The 16,406-nt window shown below is 36.3% G+C and overlaps 1 protein-coding gene and 1 long non-coding RNA gene across 10 annotated transcripts in view; one reads left to right on the top strand and one right to left on the bottom strand.

Annotated features, from left to right (window-relative positions):
* LOC140734314 (uncharacterized) overlaps positions 1-6,157 on the top strand; it is a 51,465-nt gene extending 45,308 nt beyond the window's left edge. Inside the window, exon 3 of the long non-coding RNA XR_012100515.1 lies at positions 4,715-6,157. This is a non-coding gene — a long non-coding RNA (uncharacterized lncRNA). The remainder of the gene's footprint in view (positions 1-4,714) is intronic.
* Positions 1-16,406, bottom strand: part of LOC140734309 (phosphatidylinositol-binding clathrin assembly protein) — a 117,232-nt gene that overhangs the window by 35,576 nt on the left and 65,250 nt on the right. For 6 of the 9 annotated variants that reach the window (XM_073058096.1, XM_073058095.1, XM_073058101.1 and 3 more), the window contains exons 5-11: positions 15,844-15,937; positions 13,165-13,276; positions 10,600-10,626; positions 10,387-10,493; positions 10,151-10,192; positions 6,281-6,366; positions 2,713-2,836 (exon numbers count right to left, since the gene is read on the bottom strand). In XM_073058096.1, coding sequence (XP_072914197.1) covers positions 2,713-2,836; positions 6,281-6,366; positions 10,151-10,192; positions 10,387-10,493; positions 10,600-10,626; positions 13,165-13,276; positions 15,844-15,937 — 592 coding nt within the window. The remainder of the gene's footprint in view (positions 1-2,712; positions 2,837-6,280; positions 6,367-10,150; positions 10,193-10,386; positions 10,494-10,599; positions 10,627-13,164; positions 13,277-15,843; positions 15,938-16,406) is intronic. The other 3 variants (XM_073058097.1, XM_073058102.1, XM_073058103.1) reach the window with 1 other exon arrangement.

Raw genomic sequence — 16,406 nt, forward strand, 5'->3', positions numbered from 1 at the left:
TTTAGCTGTCCAGTCCTTAAATCTAGCATCCAATTTATTTGGTGTAAAATCCAAGTCATATGCACATCATTTAAGAATCTCCCTCTAGATTATATTCTTTTATAGTAGCTTTCCATATTTTAAGAGTCAATTTCACCCATGGGTTATCAATAGTATTTATGTACCTTTGCAGGTTGTTATCAGCCAAAATTGCTTGTATGGGGATGGTAAGTACCCACTCAATGTTTTTCCATTGAGCGTCATATGATGGGTTGCACCAACATATCACAGCTCTCAACTGTGCTGCAAAATAATAATCTCTAAGAGAAGGCAAGCCCCATCCCCCCTTTTCCTTTGCTAATTGCAAAGTTTTGAGATGAACTCTAGGCCTTTTACCCTGTCAAATATACCTTGATAGCATCTTGTTCCATTCATTGAATTGATTTTGATTAATCTCTATTGGTAGGGTCTGGAAGTGATGTAGCAGTCTGGGCAGTATATTCATTTTAATAGACTCAATCCTTGAACTGAGACTAAAAAAAGGAATCAGATTCCATCTTGCCACATCTTCCTTAATTTTTTTAAATAAGGGCTGATAATTACATTCTGATAATTTTGCCAGATCTTTTAGCATAATGATGCCCAAATATTTGAAAGACTCTGTGTGCCATGCCCAGGGGTACCGACTTTCAATTTCTCTTAGTGGGCTATAGTAATATGAAAGTAATTGGGTTTTATCTATGTTGTTCTTGTATCCTGATAATTGATCATATTGTTCAAAGGATTACATCAATTTAGGTAAAGAGTATGTTGGTTGCCCTAGATAGATCAAAATGTCATCCGCATAACAAGCCAATTTATGCTCTGTCCCTTTAATAGTAATTCCCCTGATATCTTCATTTTGTCTGATGTAAAGTCTGCCAAAAATTTAAATTTTTGGCCAAGTTTTTACAATCTAATAAAGCCCTGGTTAGAAAGCTTCAATATTTTCTTCAAAACTACATCATTAATTGGTTTGCGGACTTGGAATGTCCTAAATTCAATTGATGCAATTTAGGAGAGCTCATGTTGGTCATGGTTGGGATGTGATAAGCTGCATTACTACCCCTAAACTGGGATAAGGGTGTTGGTATGTGGAAAATAGACATTCACAAGTCACAAATCAAAAAAATAAACTTTTTTTTGGCCATTGATATCACTTAGTCTATTTAAAATAATTTTCCAAACAATATCCTAAAAAGGAGCAATGCAGGGTGAAAGGAAGTCAATGGGTAGCAGTCATCATCTGGCAGGTTTTGAAAATCACTCCAGACCAAAATGAGGAATACAAGGCTAGGTCATGCATTGTGATTTTCTTAACCAGTTAATTGAAATTACATGAAATCATACATACATACATGCACACGTACGCATATACACACACATATACTATTTATAGAGCTAGTGTGCCCAAGACTTTCGCACAGTACTATATTTGTAAAAGTGGAGTGGAGAGTGAGTTTGTAAATCTGGTGGGAGCAAAGAATGTTGGGAATGGAGAGGGCGGAGTGCTGCAGGAGGGGTGTGGGACAGGTGGCAGAGAAGGAGCACTGGGGTGGGCAGTGGCACAGGTCCAGATACACCCAGCCCTGAGAATCCAGGCAGTCACTTGATTCCAAACAACTGGTTTACTGACCATTACAGAAAGTCTCTCTGGTGCCTCCCACTCCCTCCCCTCTCCCAAGTATGATTCTGTCTCCCTTACCCCTTCCCACTCTCAGTCCACAATAGACATCCATATCAGAATCAGGTTTATCACCACTCACACCATGAAATGTGTCTTTTTTGTGGCAGCAGTACAGTGCAAAACATAAAATTACTACAGTACTGTGCAAAGAAATAAATTCTCTCCCCCTTTAAAATTTTGTCAGAAGTTAAATTCGGGTAAGATGTGGTCACACTTGGGATACAGCAGCCTCTCCAGGGTCAACCAAAGGTGTTTTGGTCTTTTTCTAAATGTCTTTTTTTATGATTGCAAGACAATGCTAGACATTTAGAACTTCAAGAACTGCAGATCTATCCCATTAGCAAGTTGCTTGTTGGTGGAGGAGCTGGAATTGGTGCCATGCTTGTTAATGCCTCGCAAGGCTTCAGAATCTGTGTACAAAGCAAGCAGTGTAACAACAACAAAAATTAGGAATGCAGTTCAGATATCTTTCAAGTGTCCATCTCATTTGACACAATGTAGTTATTTTCTAGGCACGTTAATTTGTTGCCAATTTATTGATAAGGCAAAAGCTGCCAAATTAACATCCTCTGAATTGGAGGATGAATATTAAAATCTTGTTACAAGTTTGCTCAACACAGAGTGATTACCAGCTAAAATGCTATGATAGAGTTGAAAAAGACAAGAAGTGGAATGAGGTACAAAATGTACCGGAGCTTCTTCTCTTCAGCCTGACTTCTAACTGCAAGACACCTGTTCGTTAGAATCCATAACCTCACAGAACCTGCCAAGCCTACCACTGTGACAGAAATAAATCCCTCACTCCAACCCAAAGTTTGCAACTCCAAGGTCAAAGATCCAAGATTTGATTAAAAGAGTACTTTAAGAATGCTGAATCAATTTTTTACCACTTATATTCACAAAATGAGCATCCAAATGACTTAAAAATGAACACAAGAAGCTGGAGTTCACTATAATCACAAACCACACAGGAAGTTAAATGCTAAATAGGGAAGAAAGCCACAAACCTTGAGAGCTTGTAGTCTAGCTTGCTCCTCTTCCAGAGCTGCTTGCTTTTCCCGCTCGTCAACTTTACTCAAAGACATCCCTGTATTGGAAAGAGTGGAAACTGCATTCGATAGGGTTGTTGCTCTGTAGAGTGGGAGGAGATAAATTTAAATAGTAAGTATTAATTAAGCTCAGTGACAACAGCACTATTAATGATTTAATATACATTTGCAATGATCCCTCTTGCACTATGTGTGCGTGAAAATTAACCTGCATTTATTTTAATTTGCTGTAGTTTGACTCCTTTCCCTCTTTAAAGACTTTTATCTGTGCAAATTTACTTTGCTTTAAAACACCCTACTTCAAACACTGGCTAACAGTGCTGTCAATAAATATACTGAAAAAATAAATTGTGGATTTATTGTTCATCTATCTATTCCAAAACATGACAAAGCTTACTTTGTAATTTAGTTTCCATTCTTGGAAGGACTAGAATACATATATTGAGGACAGACAGAATTAACTGACTTTAGTGTTTTATATTTTGCAACAGTAGCATCAACAATGAAGACTCAGAAAATCTCCAAAATCTCCAAACAAGTTGACTGTTGTAATGTTCAGCTTGTAATGTTGGCCATGTTAAAAGCTGTAATCATTGCATACTTTAAAATATGTACTAAAAAGTCCCTGTATCATTAAATATTTCTGAACAGTTGAATTAAATAAACTGAAAAGAAGCAATAATTGAAGGGCATTTAACATTTTTGTTTTAAACTATTAACTTTTCCTATAAAATTATAAGATATCTATTTCAATTTTATAAATAGTAATGTCCATTACAAAAGTCGGTAAAATAAAATCTGAAAATTTGAAGAGATTTCAATTGTATTTATCGCCAAATGACCATCAGAAATAGGGTATCTTTAGACAAATTTCAGAAAAGTTTATAATTGCCAGGTTAGAGGAAATCAGGCAGAGTGGCCAGACAATTAGAATTTGAAACACAATCATCATCCTGAAGATGGGTCTTGGCCCAAAATGTTGACTGTTCATTTCTATGGCTACTGCCTGACTTGTTGAGTTCTTCCAGCATTTTGTGTATGTTACAATATTTACAAGTTTGGTGATGACAAATTTTTGAGAGTGAGAAATAAGGTACATGAAGAGAAGCCTCAGTGGGAGATGCAGACAGGTTTAATTTTCTGTTATATTTCACCTATTCAACATGGAAAACTGAGATAGAAAAAGCCAAAAAAGTACGATTAAAATGATGACAGGTTAAAAGATTTAGAGAGATCTAGGTGTCTGCATATACAAAAGGTACTACTAGCAAATAGGAGAGCCAACCGTTGCCGCTCATTGCAAGGGGATTTGTGAGTAAGAGCAAAAGTATCTTTCGTCAATGATCTACTCAGTAACTTGGGACAGCAGATAACATGCTTCCAAACTGGCTAGTGGTTTGTGGGTGGGAGGAGTTGGAGGGTTATGAAACTAATGTGTAAACCAAAGCCTCTTCCACAGATGGGGCTGGAAGTTCATTACATGGAATACTCCTTCGCCACTCATGCAGTGCTCGGTGTTCCCAACGCATGGTGTCAAAGTCCCTAATATATCTTCTTGAATTTTCTTTTTCCATTTTGACCAGTCATAGGCTAGGCATTCCCTGGAGGCAGTATAGATGTTACACTTCTTCAAGGAGGCATACTTGAATCCTCTTTTTCTTGTTAACCTCCTTTCATGACAGAGCTCAGAAAAGTGTCAGTTTTGCATCAGACATAGTCAATGAACAATGTGATATGTACAACACAAAAAACTGAGAGTAACTAGAGCCCAAAGCTGAGGATGTTGGCCGGAGAGAAGCTGCAACCTTTCCCTCACGCTCCAGTGAAAACAGTGGATTTTGCAGGGATTGTATTGATAGGTTGTGTCAGAGGGATAATGGCGCCTAACAGCGACTCCTTTGCTTGAGTCTTTGGAAAGAGCTCTATTTCCTCCTTTAATATCTTTATTTTTCCCTTTCAGGGTTCTTTTGAAGACCCTGACCTGGAGTTACACAGGCTTCAGTTCTTGGCGGGAATGGGACCCGTTCTCTGGGTTCCACGACTGGCCATTATTTGACATGCCAAAGGTTTGGCCTGAGTCTTGACCGTGTTCGGAAACCCAAGATCTCGAGGTTCTGGAGACGGGTAGATTGAGAGTCAGCATCACCGCCGGAGACTCGTGAGTCATTGGGGAGGCCGGAAAATCTTTCGCTGTGGGCCCGAAGACCCAAAGTCTTTGTGATCTTTGGAGACAGAGCTCAAAAAAAGTGACGAAACGGACTTTTAACATCGTAAAAAAGCAGGTGGTTGTTATGTCTCCGGCTCGCTGTGAAAATGGGGGCACCTCCCTCTCCCTTGCCAGGGAGAGCGAGAACCTGTGGTTTGTCAAATGTCGGATGAAATGCAAAGCCTTTTGGGTAACTTTGGTCAGTGTCTTTGTTATTGCTTAGCACACGCTTGGGTTCGGTGATGGTACCGATGCACGGGTGGAATCGCTGCTTGCTGCCACTTACATGTGGGGGGGGAGCTGGGAGGGACTTTGGGGTTCTCGCGTTTAACTGTCATTCATTCTTTGGAGCACCTCTCTGTTTTTGTGGATGTTTGTGAAGAAAAAGCATTTCAGGATGCTTATTGTATACATTTCTCTGACATTAATTTCAACCTTTGAAAATTTGATAGTATTTTCCAATGCCTTGCGATGCCCTCTACATGTGATCTAGATCCCAGAAGCATATGAGGGCAGTGAAGCATTGCTACACAACACAATTATTAATTTTGGGCTAGGTCTGAGGTTCTGATCTTCAAATACACTTTGAAAATTCCTCTATACGTTAATGACCTCCTCTACCACTGCAAGCTTATTTCCATGCCAACAATTCTTGTGAAACTCTGAGAGGAAATGTTCCATTATTGAAACCTATTGGGCACCAGCTCTGAATTTTATCTCTATGCTTCTCCACTTTGATGTCCACACCTCCCCCCCTCCCCCACCCCCACCAACCCCACAGCTGCTTCTTTAAAAACCTACAATGACCATGCTTCCTGCTGCCTTGGTAAAACACCCAGCACAATCAAAAACCCCAGCCTGTGCATTCTCTCTTCCCCCTTCTTCAATTGGGCAGAAGATACAAAAGCTTGAAAACACCTACACCAGGCTCAACGACAGCCACTGGCCCACTATAATAGACTATTAAATAGTTCCATAGTATGATAAAATGGACTCTTGACCTCACAATCTAGCTCATTATGATCTTTTATTTTATTGCTTACCTACACTGCACTCTGTAGGTGCTACAGTTTTTCCACATTGTTGTTTTAGCTGGTTCTACCTCAATGCACTATAATGATTTGATCTGTATGACTGGTATGCAAAATAAATTTTGCACTGTATCTCAGTATATGCAACAATAATAAACTAATAGAATTACTAATAGGTTGTCTGTCCTGAAATCTCCAACTGTGGATTAATGTCACAAACACTTAAGTTGTTGGGATGTTTAAATATCTTGAATAAACTTCTTGCTGCGCTCCTGATGGTAATTCTCACCTGTTTGCTGCAGAGATTTCTTTTGTCTTTTTCCCTTCCAGAGAAGCCAGGTGCTGCTCCAGTGCTTCAAGGAGACTGCTTGGAGCCTGTAGTGACAATGCAATGAACCGATTGATTAGATTTGATAGTGAAATTTACCAAACCCCGTTTTAATGAAACTCACATTTTCATTGCTTCAAGTGTAAAACTGGCTTCCAGTGAATCAATAGCAACAGATTCAGAGAAGGCAAACTTCCCTTCACCTACACCAATGAAATCTATACAAAGGTCAATACCAAGAAATTGCATTTGTACTTGTACTGTAAGGGGAAAGATGTATTTTGATCTATACAAGATCATTCCAAAATATCAAGTTTTTTGAATGACAGAAACACCACTGGTGCATTGTATTTTTTGCATTTAATACAAATAGTAACTTTGTATTAGAAAACATAAGTTAAAAACAATACTCAACTTTGAAGGTCTTGCAAATGCTAACATCCAGAATAATAAATCAACTGTACTTCCTCAATAAGCCACAAGGTGACAATATTTTATAAATAACTAGCTCCTCAGTATACATAAATTTAAGCCCAAAACAGTGCAATTAAAAAGCTGTTTGAGTACCTCACCCCTCTTTCCCCAGTGTCCACTGCCCTCTCCAACTTGTTTATTAAATACTAAATACGGAATCTGCTAGTTTAAGAATAAACCAACCACAATTTTAATCTTAGTGTGCCTAGCAAAATGAACTGGAATTATTAACTTCAGGTCTGTTCATTAATGCACAACCATTCTGAACCATTCAAACATCCTTTTTCTGAGAGATTGAATGGAAACCAGAGGCAGCCTAATTGATAAATTATTGACACTATGGCTTGGAGAAGTGATAAGCTTCTCAGCTTTTAGTGTCACAATTATGTAAAGGAGAAGCAGAATCCATTAAATTCCTTAACAAAAAGGCAGAACAATCTATGAATATAGCACAAGGAACTTAGGCAATCATATGGAAAAATAAATCTTTCATTGGTAAACTACAGTTGTGCAAATGATCAGAGATAGCATATTTTCCCTGAAGAGGATGCTCTGTGATTGTCAAATTCATTTGGTCAAAAATGTCGCAAGCTTTAATATCAGTGATTTCCTGCAATAAGAATGCATATCTGGTCAGAAACCTCCAATTTTTTCTCCAAATCCTTGCATGGAATTTGAAAGACATTCTGAAATCCTACTTTTTTTTTACAACTCAGTGCAGCATCTTAAAAACATAACTGGGATACTTAATGTTTCAAAGCACTTTGGAAGTAGTTTTCTCCCCAAAATAATTACATCAATGGAAGTTTAACTAAATTACTGCACAACGGACACGGAATTTTAACAATGGTTTTGATCACGTTGTTTCGTCTGCTGCACTGGTGAGAGACAGTGAATCCTTACTCATTGAAGGAATGAAATTGAGTGGAGAATTGGGCTGGAGAAAAACATTTTGTAATAAACGTATTTTTTTTTAAAGATGATTAATGTTGCACTTTTGAAGATAAAAACAGCACCATTTTATGCCCATTGATGACTTGAGCCATGCAGGTTTGGTTCAGGCAAATATGCCCAGAACATAACAATCAATGCTATCCAGAAACATGCATATAATATGGCATTAGCCAAAATACTTTCCTATTTCTTGAATCAATAGCAAATGTTACGACTCACATGCTTGTTTTTTTTACATGTTCCATTCTTTTCAGAAAATACATTAATGTAGTGTCTCAACATAAGATCTCAATGAGCTTTCTTAAGATTAATCGTTTAAAAATGTACTTTAGCAAGCACTTACAGCAAACGATACAATAAAATTATGAATGCATTACTCTGTGACTATGTTAATACATGCACTTTGGGATTACGAGTGTATTTACCTGCCTTCAAGATTAGCATTTAATAGAAATGAAGATTACAGCATGAGCACAATTCATTCTCCATGTGGATATCACCCTCTCATAATGCCAGGATTACTTCAATGTTTTTAGTGATCCTCTTGCAGCTTACCTATCATTGTCAAATTTGCTCCCTTTGCCCAAGATTCCAGCTGCTTGGGAAAACTATGGTTAGTATTTTCCTCTGAGATAGATTTGACCACTATTTTGTATAAATGAAAAGAAGAGTTGGAACACTTTGGCATAGAGAAAGTGCACTAAAAGAAATCAGTTAATTTATGCAATTTCAGTTGGCATCTCATAGTATTCACATGAAATTCTAAAACTTGTTCATGTTTATATACATGTGAACATCTCAAATTTCCTGCACCAACTTTATTGACAAAACCTAAAGCTATTCAAATCTTCAATTCCAACAGCCTTCTCTTTCTTCTGCTACCCACAAAATATAAACCTCAATATCTGCACCATTCAATCTCTACTTTTTAATAACCTCCTAATTGTTTATCCATGAACCGGATTCCATGTTGATTAAGAATTTATGTTGGTCTCTATGCCAAAACAATAAATGTATTTATCTATCTAATGTCTAAATCCACCCCTGCATCCCATTGTCTATGTTTGCCTCCACTGATCTTCAACATATTATTCACAACAAGCTGCGCTCCGCCAATTCTCGCAGTATCACAAAAGTTTGATTTTTTTTTATTGAAAGGTCATCCAAATATGTTAATGGAACGATAGCAGAGGGGTGATTAAAAGCATCACCCCATAGCCAAGTAAAATTTTCTACAAATCTCTGATCCTCTTGTGCTGAAGGGTGAAAATTATTTTATAAAAGCAATAAGGCATGTTCAATTACATGCTTTTTTGAGCATTACAGAGAGAATCAATTTCTCCATTAAAACAAAGTACAAGTTGTTACGTCCGTGGCCCCCTCCTTTTTGAGAATCGCAAGATCACTATTAAGTCAGTTCAGGAGACCCAGGAAATGAGAGAAAGACATGCAGAATCCACAAAGAGTTTGGAATGTGTCCTGGCCTCCGAAAGGCGGAACCATTGATAACGGCTATTGTCTCTTGGAGACGGACTTGTGTATTGAATCCTGTACGATGCATCAAAGCCCCCAGGCAATGAACCGAGGGGGGGGGGGGGGGGGGGTTGGTGGAGGGATTGCATCATCCCACCCTGATTGACATCTGAGACCCTGTGAGTCAGGAAAAAAGAGGGTCTGAGGAACAGCCCCTTCAGACGCACCAGAAGAAACGCTAGCGATCCCGTAATAGCAAAAACTGGTGGAAAGGCCACGTGCGTCCTTTTCCATTTGCCCCGGAATCGGTGGGCCCTTTACCACGGAAGAACAGTTTTTAGCTAACAACGGGGAAATCAACTCCCAACGACTCTCGAAGGATTGCCATCATAAAAGGAATGGGCAAGTTTTAACCCATCTTTCTCTCCAACCAAAAAGCTGCAGCTTGAATGAACTACAGTGACTTTTATATTTCCATCGGACAATACATTATCCCCTAGACAACGATAGAGCTATTTCTTATTGATTATTATTATACCCGCGCTTTTAGATTTAGTATTGACGAAGTATATTATCTGTATGTTTGCATTGATATTATTTTGTGTATTTTTATCAATAAATACTGTTAAAAATAGTACCATCAGACTTCAACGGACCTCTCTATCTTTGCTGGTAAGTGACCCAGTTACGGGGTACGTAACAAAGTACACCGATTTCACAATAATTGTAAACTACTTCCCAATTCTGCTGAGGAAAATCTTTTACCACTACTTCATAAACTACAATGTTAACAAGCACAAAATTGAATTCACATACAATATACATGAATAAATCATGTATGCACAGAGACTCATGCTCTCTGTAGAAAAAGAAAACTTAAAACCCAGGATAAGGAAAATGGATAAAGCTAAATGATATATGTACACTGACCTGAGTTAGATCTGGAATGTCACCCTGATCAATTCCAACTTGCTGTGTCAACAAAGAAAAAGTTCACATTACTTCATGCAGTGGCAAGTAAATAAAAACGGAAAGTGACTTACATGCATATAGAAATGCTTAATATACAGGAAAGCAAAGTGGGGGTGTGGGAAGGAGAACGGGGATGGGTAGCAAAACTAAAATGGGTTGCGATGGACCACAGATGAGAAAAAATTGACGCTCACCTCTGCAGTTTTGAGGAATTCAGATAGCTTTGTCATTCTAGCCAAAAACTTTTTATAGATGTCTAAGGCCTCCTTGCACTGATTTTTCTTCATATCGAAGTATTTCTCTAAAAGATAATCAAGATAAACGGTCTAGTACAAGATTTTAAAAATTTGTTCCAAGAGTTTGTTTCAAAAAACATTTAAATTCTTAAATATACATTTGTTCCATACCTGCCACTGTATTTGTTTTTAAAGCAGCTGTAGTCAGAACCATTGAAATGCATGAAAACAGGAAATAAAACACACCTAATTAACTGCAACATTGCTGTTGAAATTGGTACAAGCTAAATAATTTCATAAAAATTGCTAACGTCCCAAATTGCAGTTCCCATATCAAAGTTTGAAACTATGTCTCCCAAAATATACTTTATTTCACGAGGTATTAATACATTCTAAAGTTCTGAAGTAACTAGAAACAAAATGCTTATAAAAGCTGAAAGTATGGCTGTTTCCCTACATCCAAATGAAAAAAAGATGCATACTTAAACCTGCCTCTACATAGCTAAGATTGAATAGTCAATCACAATAGTTTGATGCAAACAGAATAAATTGGTAGATGGTACACTGAGGCTTATCGCTCAATAGAACCCTTTAATGTATATGTGCAACAGCTAGCACTACCATATTTGTTGGCCTGCAAAAGCCCATTTTACTGAAAATTTAGAATGCTGAAAGCTGTAGCACTGAAAGGTATTAAGTATAATCCTTTCCCCAAGAATCACCATGTCATTGTTGGCATCTCATGCCAAATAAGGCATGTTTGGTGTAGTTGAAAGACTCCCTTTTTAAAGTAAGTTCATATGTTTAAAGTTCTGAAGCCTATTACATAATTAATTAAACCGTTTATCCCTGTATCCTAGCAATCCTCTCACTGACCAGATTCAATCGTCTTAAAAATGAGTCAAAACACGTTATTGAAACAAATCGATCTTTGAAAGAGCAATAAAGTAGTAGTCAAAGTCAGGCTGAAGTAAAATACTTTGATCAATGCTGGCAATTAGGAAATCATAAATTAGGTCATTTAAAAGAGGAAGGAAATATTCCATCTGCAATCAGAAAAGAGTGGCATTGCTGCCATAACAGAAAAATTCAATTCTTTTGGTTATTTACCTTACCCATATGGGAAATATCTTGTACTCATTACAAACTATACTTTCATCAGTCCAGGAATGCAAAACATGCAACTAAAAGGGTGATATCTTGGACCTGTTCATGAAAGTATTTTGAGTATTAGCATTCTTCTAGGTTTATGGAGCTTCGAATACAATCCATCTTTATGTGTCAAGGGGGTGTCTCCGTAGCTAGGAATGGAAGATGGGTTAGGTGTATGGGTAGGTTGCAGGGTCGATAGCAGGAATTTTAACCTTTGTTATGCCATGGACCCCTACCATTAACTGAGGGAACCTCTGGTATAGAGGATATTGCTTGATAACTAATGGTATACATTTCAATATACATTGTATTGTATTAAATATGATTAAATTTGATTGAAATACTTGCTCAGCAGAAACCTCTTAATGTCAATGATAGGTGGACAACATTTGAAATCACAGATTTTTAGTGGGAACAATATCCATCTGTGGAGGGAAAGGAATTGTCAATATTTCTGGTTGCGATATTACATCAGGATTGAGGCAGAATCGCAATCACAAACATCAGCAATTCCTTTACCTCCACAGACGATGCTCAACCCACTGAGTTTGTCCAGTAGTTTGCTTTTATCCAGTTGTACATAAAGTAATTATTGAGGCTATATTTGAAACATATACAAGTTTGCCACTGAAGTGATGAGTTATATAAAACAATTGGTCAAAATTGTGATCAATCTAGAAACCATATTTGTTTAGACTGCAGACTTATTTTTTTAGATTTATTTCTTCACAAAACCGAGCTAAAACGGTTCCCTGTGGTAGTAATAGCTAACTTTTTAAGATCAGTCATCCAGGACCAGGAAACATTTTAAACACTGCTTACTAGATTTGTTTGTGCACAACAGCAATTACCACCAAATCCTCTTCAGAAGTTAGAATGAAATCTTGAAAATGGTATTTGACTAACGCCAAGCCAGTCGCAAGTGTGAGTGATTATACACAAAGACAAGGACCAAAAAGAAAACAAAAAAATGGTTCCGGTGAGATTGCTGGTAAATGATCACTTTTAAGCTCATTTTTATGTTTAAGTTCACTGGCCCATTTCATGCTTCAATTATATTTGCCTCTACAAATAGAAAATGCACAACAGCTTATGTTCAGCACCGCATTTTGGAGACAAACTGAAGTGCTATTTAAAAAAATTAAAGTATTCTGCAAGAAGTTGTTGAAATATGAAATTCTGCTGCTGATGCCACAACTTGCAGATTATGTAATAGCACTGCTATTTGGACAAGGCACTAATGCCAAGTGCAAGTACTTACAAGAAAGGCACTTAAGAATATGCCACAGAGATATTTTAAACTTGCAAGATTTTCAGAACAGATTAAAATAAAAAAAGTCAATGAAATTTTATCACTTATAATAATTGATGAATGGTCTGTATCACATTAGGTATTGAGTTAATTCCAAAACTATTATCTGCATGGAATAAGTTATTATAATACCTTGTGCTGCAAGTTGGAATCTATAACATTTTATTATAACAACATTTTTGTGATAATTAAGATTTCTTGTTCAACTCTGAGAGCGCATAATATATATTTTACACATACACACACACACATTTATGCACCCTGTTGCCTACCCAGTAAGTTGATGATCCCTTCATTGTAGGCAGCAAAAAGCCTGATGGAATCTTTGAACAGTAGCATGAAGGCGGCATTTATTACTCCATTAGTTAGTTCATTTGGATTTGCCTGCATCCAAAGAAGAAAGAGGCATTAAACGTCAAAGCTAAAACCGACATGCTATGCTTAAAGAAATTCATGAACTTGAACATGTGCCAACCACTTGCTGGTAAGTGGTGTTCTTTGACAAGCCAGCACACAAACACCACCCCATTTATCAATACTGGACCTGGTGATGTTATCATAAAAATTACACCCCTGAAAACTGTTTTACAACTTATCCAAAACTCATATGTTCAAAAGTGAAGGGAATTCAGTTATTCCATTGCACATAATGACCACATCTGATCCAAATATGAAGTGCTTTATTCAGTTAATATTTATTTAAGTCACTATTTCAATAATTGACAGCTTCACTTAGCATATTACAGGTACATTTTCCATAGGAAATAGAAATATCAATAATTCTGTTCCTTTGTCTTGTGATCAAAACATATTGCTGATAGGTAAATTGACCTACATCTAACTTTCTTTAGAAGTAACATGCCTTCAGAGGATGAAATTATATTATATTACTATAGTCTAAATCTATAGCCTTTTCAATATTTTGTGTGGTGCATATGATGCACCATAAAAAAACTGCCAAACTGTTAACAATAGTAATAACGTTAATGAAGTTCATACATACTAATCAAAACAAGAAATTGCATTCTGATGCCTACCTGTCCATAACTACCCATACTAACATCCCCAAGTCGAATACCGAGGCAAAAACACAATTTTGTCACTCAGTCTGAGGCTGATGTGCACCCAAAACAAAGAGGCCTGCTTCACTGAAAGAGATCCTCATTAAAACACGTGTAGAAAGATTAACTACTGACATCCTTGCAAACAACTGGCCAGCTTCTCACTGAAAAGAGGATATTCAGAAACTAATTCTGAATACGTGTATTTGAGCAATTCAAAGAATACTTCAAAGTAATTTACTTTGTTATTTGTCTAGACTTTAAGATCCAATACAAGCAGCCCAGTGGACACTGGCATTTAATTCTAAAATAATAATGATTAAAATATAGTTTGTACAGATGAGTTACAAGAATGGATATTTTGGAGTGGCAGAGGATTATAATTGGGAAAAATACAAGTTTACTTAAAAATACAACTGAAATAAAGTGTTATATGCAGAGCTCAAAACCAACTCCTTCAGATAAAACAGCCACATTTGGGCAATAATTAAATTTCAATCTAGAATTAATATCTAATCACACACTGACTGCCAAAGGAAAAGCATCCAATCATTATTCTAAAAGTGTAACAAAAAATAACTATCTCTAGGTGGGTGAGAGAGGTTCATAAACATAACATTCTGTAAAATCAATGTAAAAACTAATGATTTCCCTCAAGAAATGCTTTTTTTTAAAAAAAAAAGTGGAGATTCATTTAAAGTTAAAATCAGTAAGGCCATCATGAAAATTCTTACCTCAGACTGCAACAAAAGATTCCAACCACAAATCATCTCCTTTCCTAGGTTTCAGTGAGGTGCAGCTTTAATTGGCTGCAGCAATACATGTTTTGAATGGTATTTTGTGCCAAAACAAAAAAATGAGCTATCAGCCTGGAACCATTAAATTATTCAGAGTACCTAAATAGGTACTAAATAGCTACTAGCAAGGTAACTAAATAGTTCTGACACAACAGGTGTGATAATGTGAAGAATTTAAAAAAGAGCCAAGTTAGTGGACCAGAGAGCAAGGTTAGAGATACAACACTTCAAAAAAATATTATGGAGAGTTTTAAGGAGGAATAAATCAATGCATAGAAAGAACCCAGTCGATTGGGAAGCAAAGACATCTAGGTGACTGAGGTTTAGACTGCATGAGTTTATGCAGATTAGAAATGCAAAGAATATATTGGAAAGATAAATTTTAAAGATTACAAAATGCAGATTTTTTAAAAATTCTTAGTTGATTCTTTGCATCACCTTTATCAAAAACATTATGAAAATGGGCAATTCAAATTGAAACAGCATTCTAATTCTAGACATAATAGCCACCTGAAAGATAGGTTTCTATGAATGTCATCAGTTGATTTCTCCTAATTATGGGATTTCTATTTTTTTATAACACAAATGTGATATTAAGAATAACCCTACTCAAAAAAATCATTTATTAAAACAAGGAATGGTAATATTAAAAATGGTAGCTGGCAAGCTTTGTGAAGACTTATTTGTTATCTTCCCTAAAGAATTGTATGTATATTTTTGAAATTAGAAAATGATTGATAATTGCATTTTAAATTTGGAATAAATGATGTTTCTAAAATATCAGACAAAGATATACAAGTATAACTGCAATACAAACACAATGGTCACATCAATAACCAGTCTCACCTATTTGCTCTGTACTTTTGTCTCTTCCCATCCCTAAATTATCCAGACATTAACGATCAAGGAAAGTGAAGGAAGCAACTTTTTAAAAAATTTGAACGGAACAATGAAGTGCTGCGATAATTTCAAGAAGTTCCGATGTAAAGGAAACATATTTAAAGGCAGAGTTCAATTTCCAATAAATCTTAACTTTTAATACAAATTATTTCAGTTGGTCACTTGGCAAGGTTATAAAAATACTTGCACGTACATCAAAATCTAACAGTGCATCAAGTTGATTCTGTATTAGTGGCAGTGTTTTCAGCAATTTCTCTGTATTCATTGTTCTCATTACTCCATCCGTCCTACAAGAATACATAAAATGTCATTGCACGTTTCATTTATAAGTTTAAATTGTTAGATAAAAACTTCTCCTATGCATCATCTGTTTGCTAAGAACATACAACCCCTGTTTATAGGCATAGTTTTTTTTAACAGAAGAGCAAAAATTTCTAAATCTGAGCTTCTATCCAGATCTATCATAACTTCAAGCAGTTGCACCGTCAGATCACAAAGCTGAACATGCTACAAGTCTATTCCGACCCAAGATTAAAAGCTTGCAGCATTTTTAAGCAAAATATAAACATTTCATAAAAGTTAATAAATCCTATTAAATTTTCTGCTATTGCTCAGTAAAATTAGACAACTCTTTTGAACAACAGTGTATATTCTCAAGAGAAGTCCCAGGATTAATTAAAAATCAAACTAAAATAAGACAATTATTGCACAGTGTTTAAGTAGTCATTAAGCAAAAATATAACCAATCAAAAAACA

The sequence above is a fragment of the Hemitrygon akajei genome, chromosome 10, assembly GCF_048418815.1.
Source record: "Hemitrygon akajei chromosome 10, sHemAka1.3, whole genome shotgun sequence".
Classification (NCBI taxonomy): Eukaryota; Metazoa; Chordata; class Chondrichthyes; order Myliobatiformes; family Dasyatidae; genus Hemitrygon; species Hemitrygon akajei.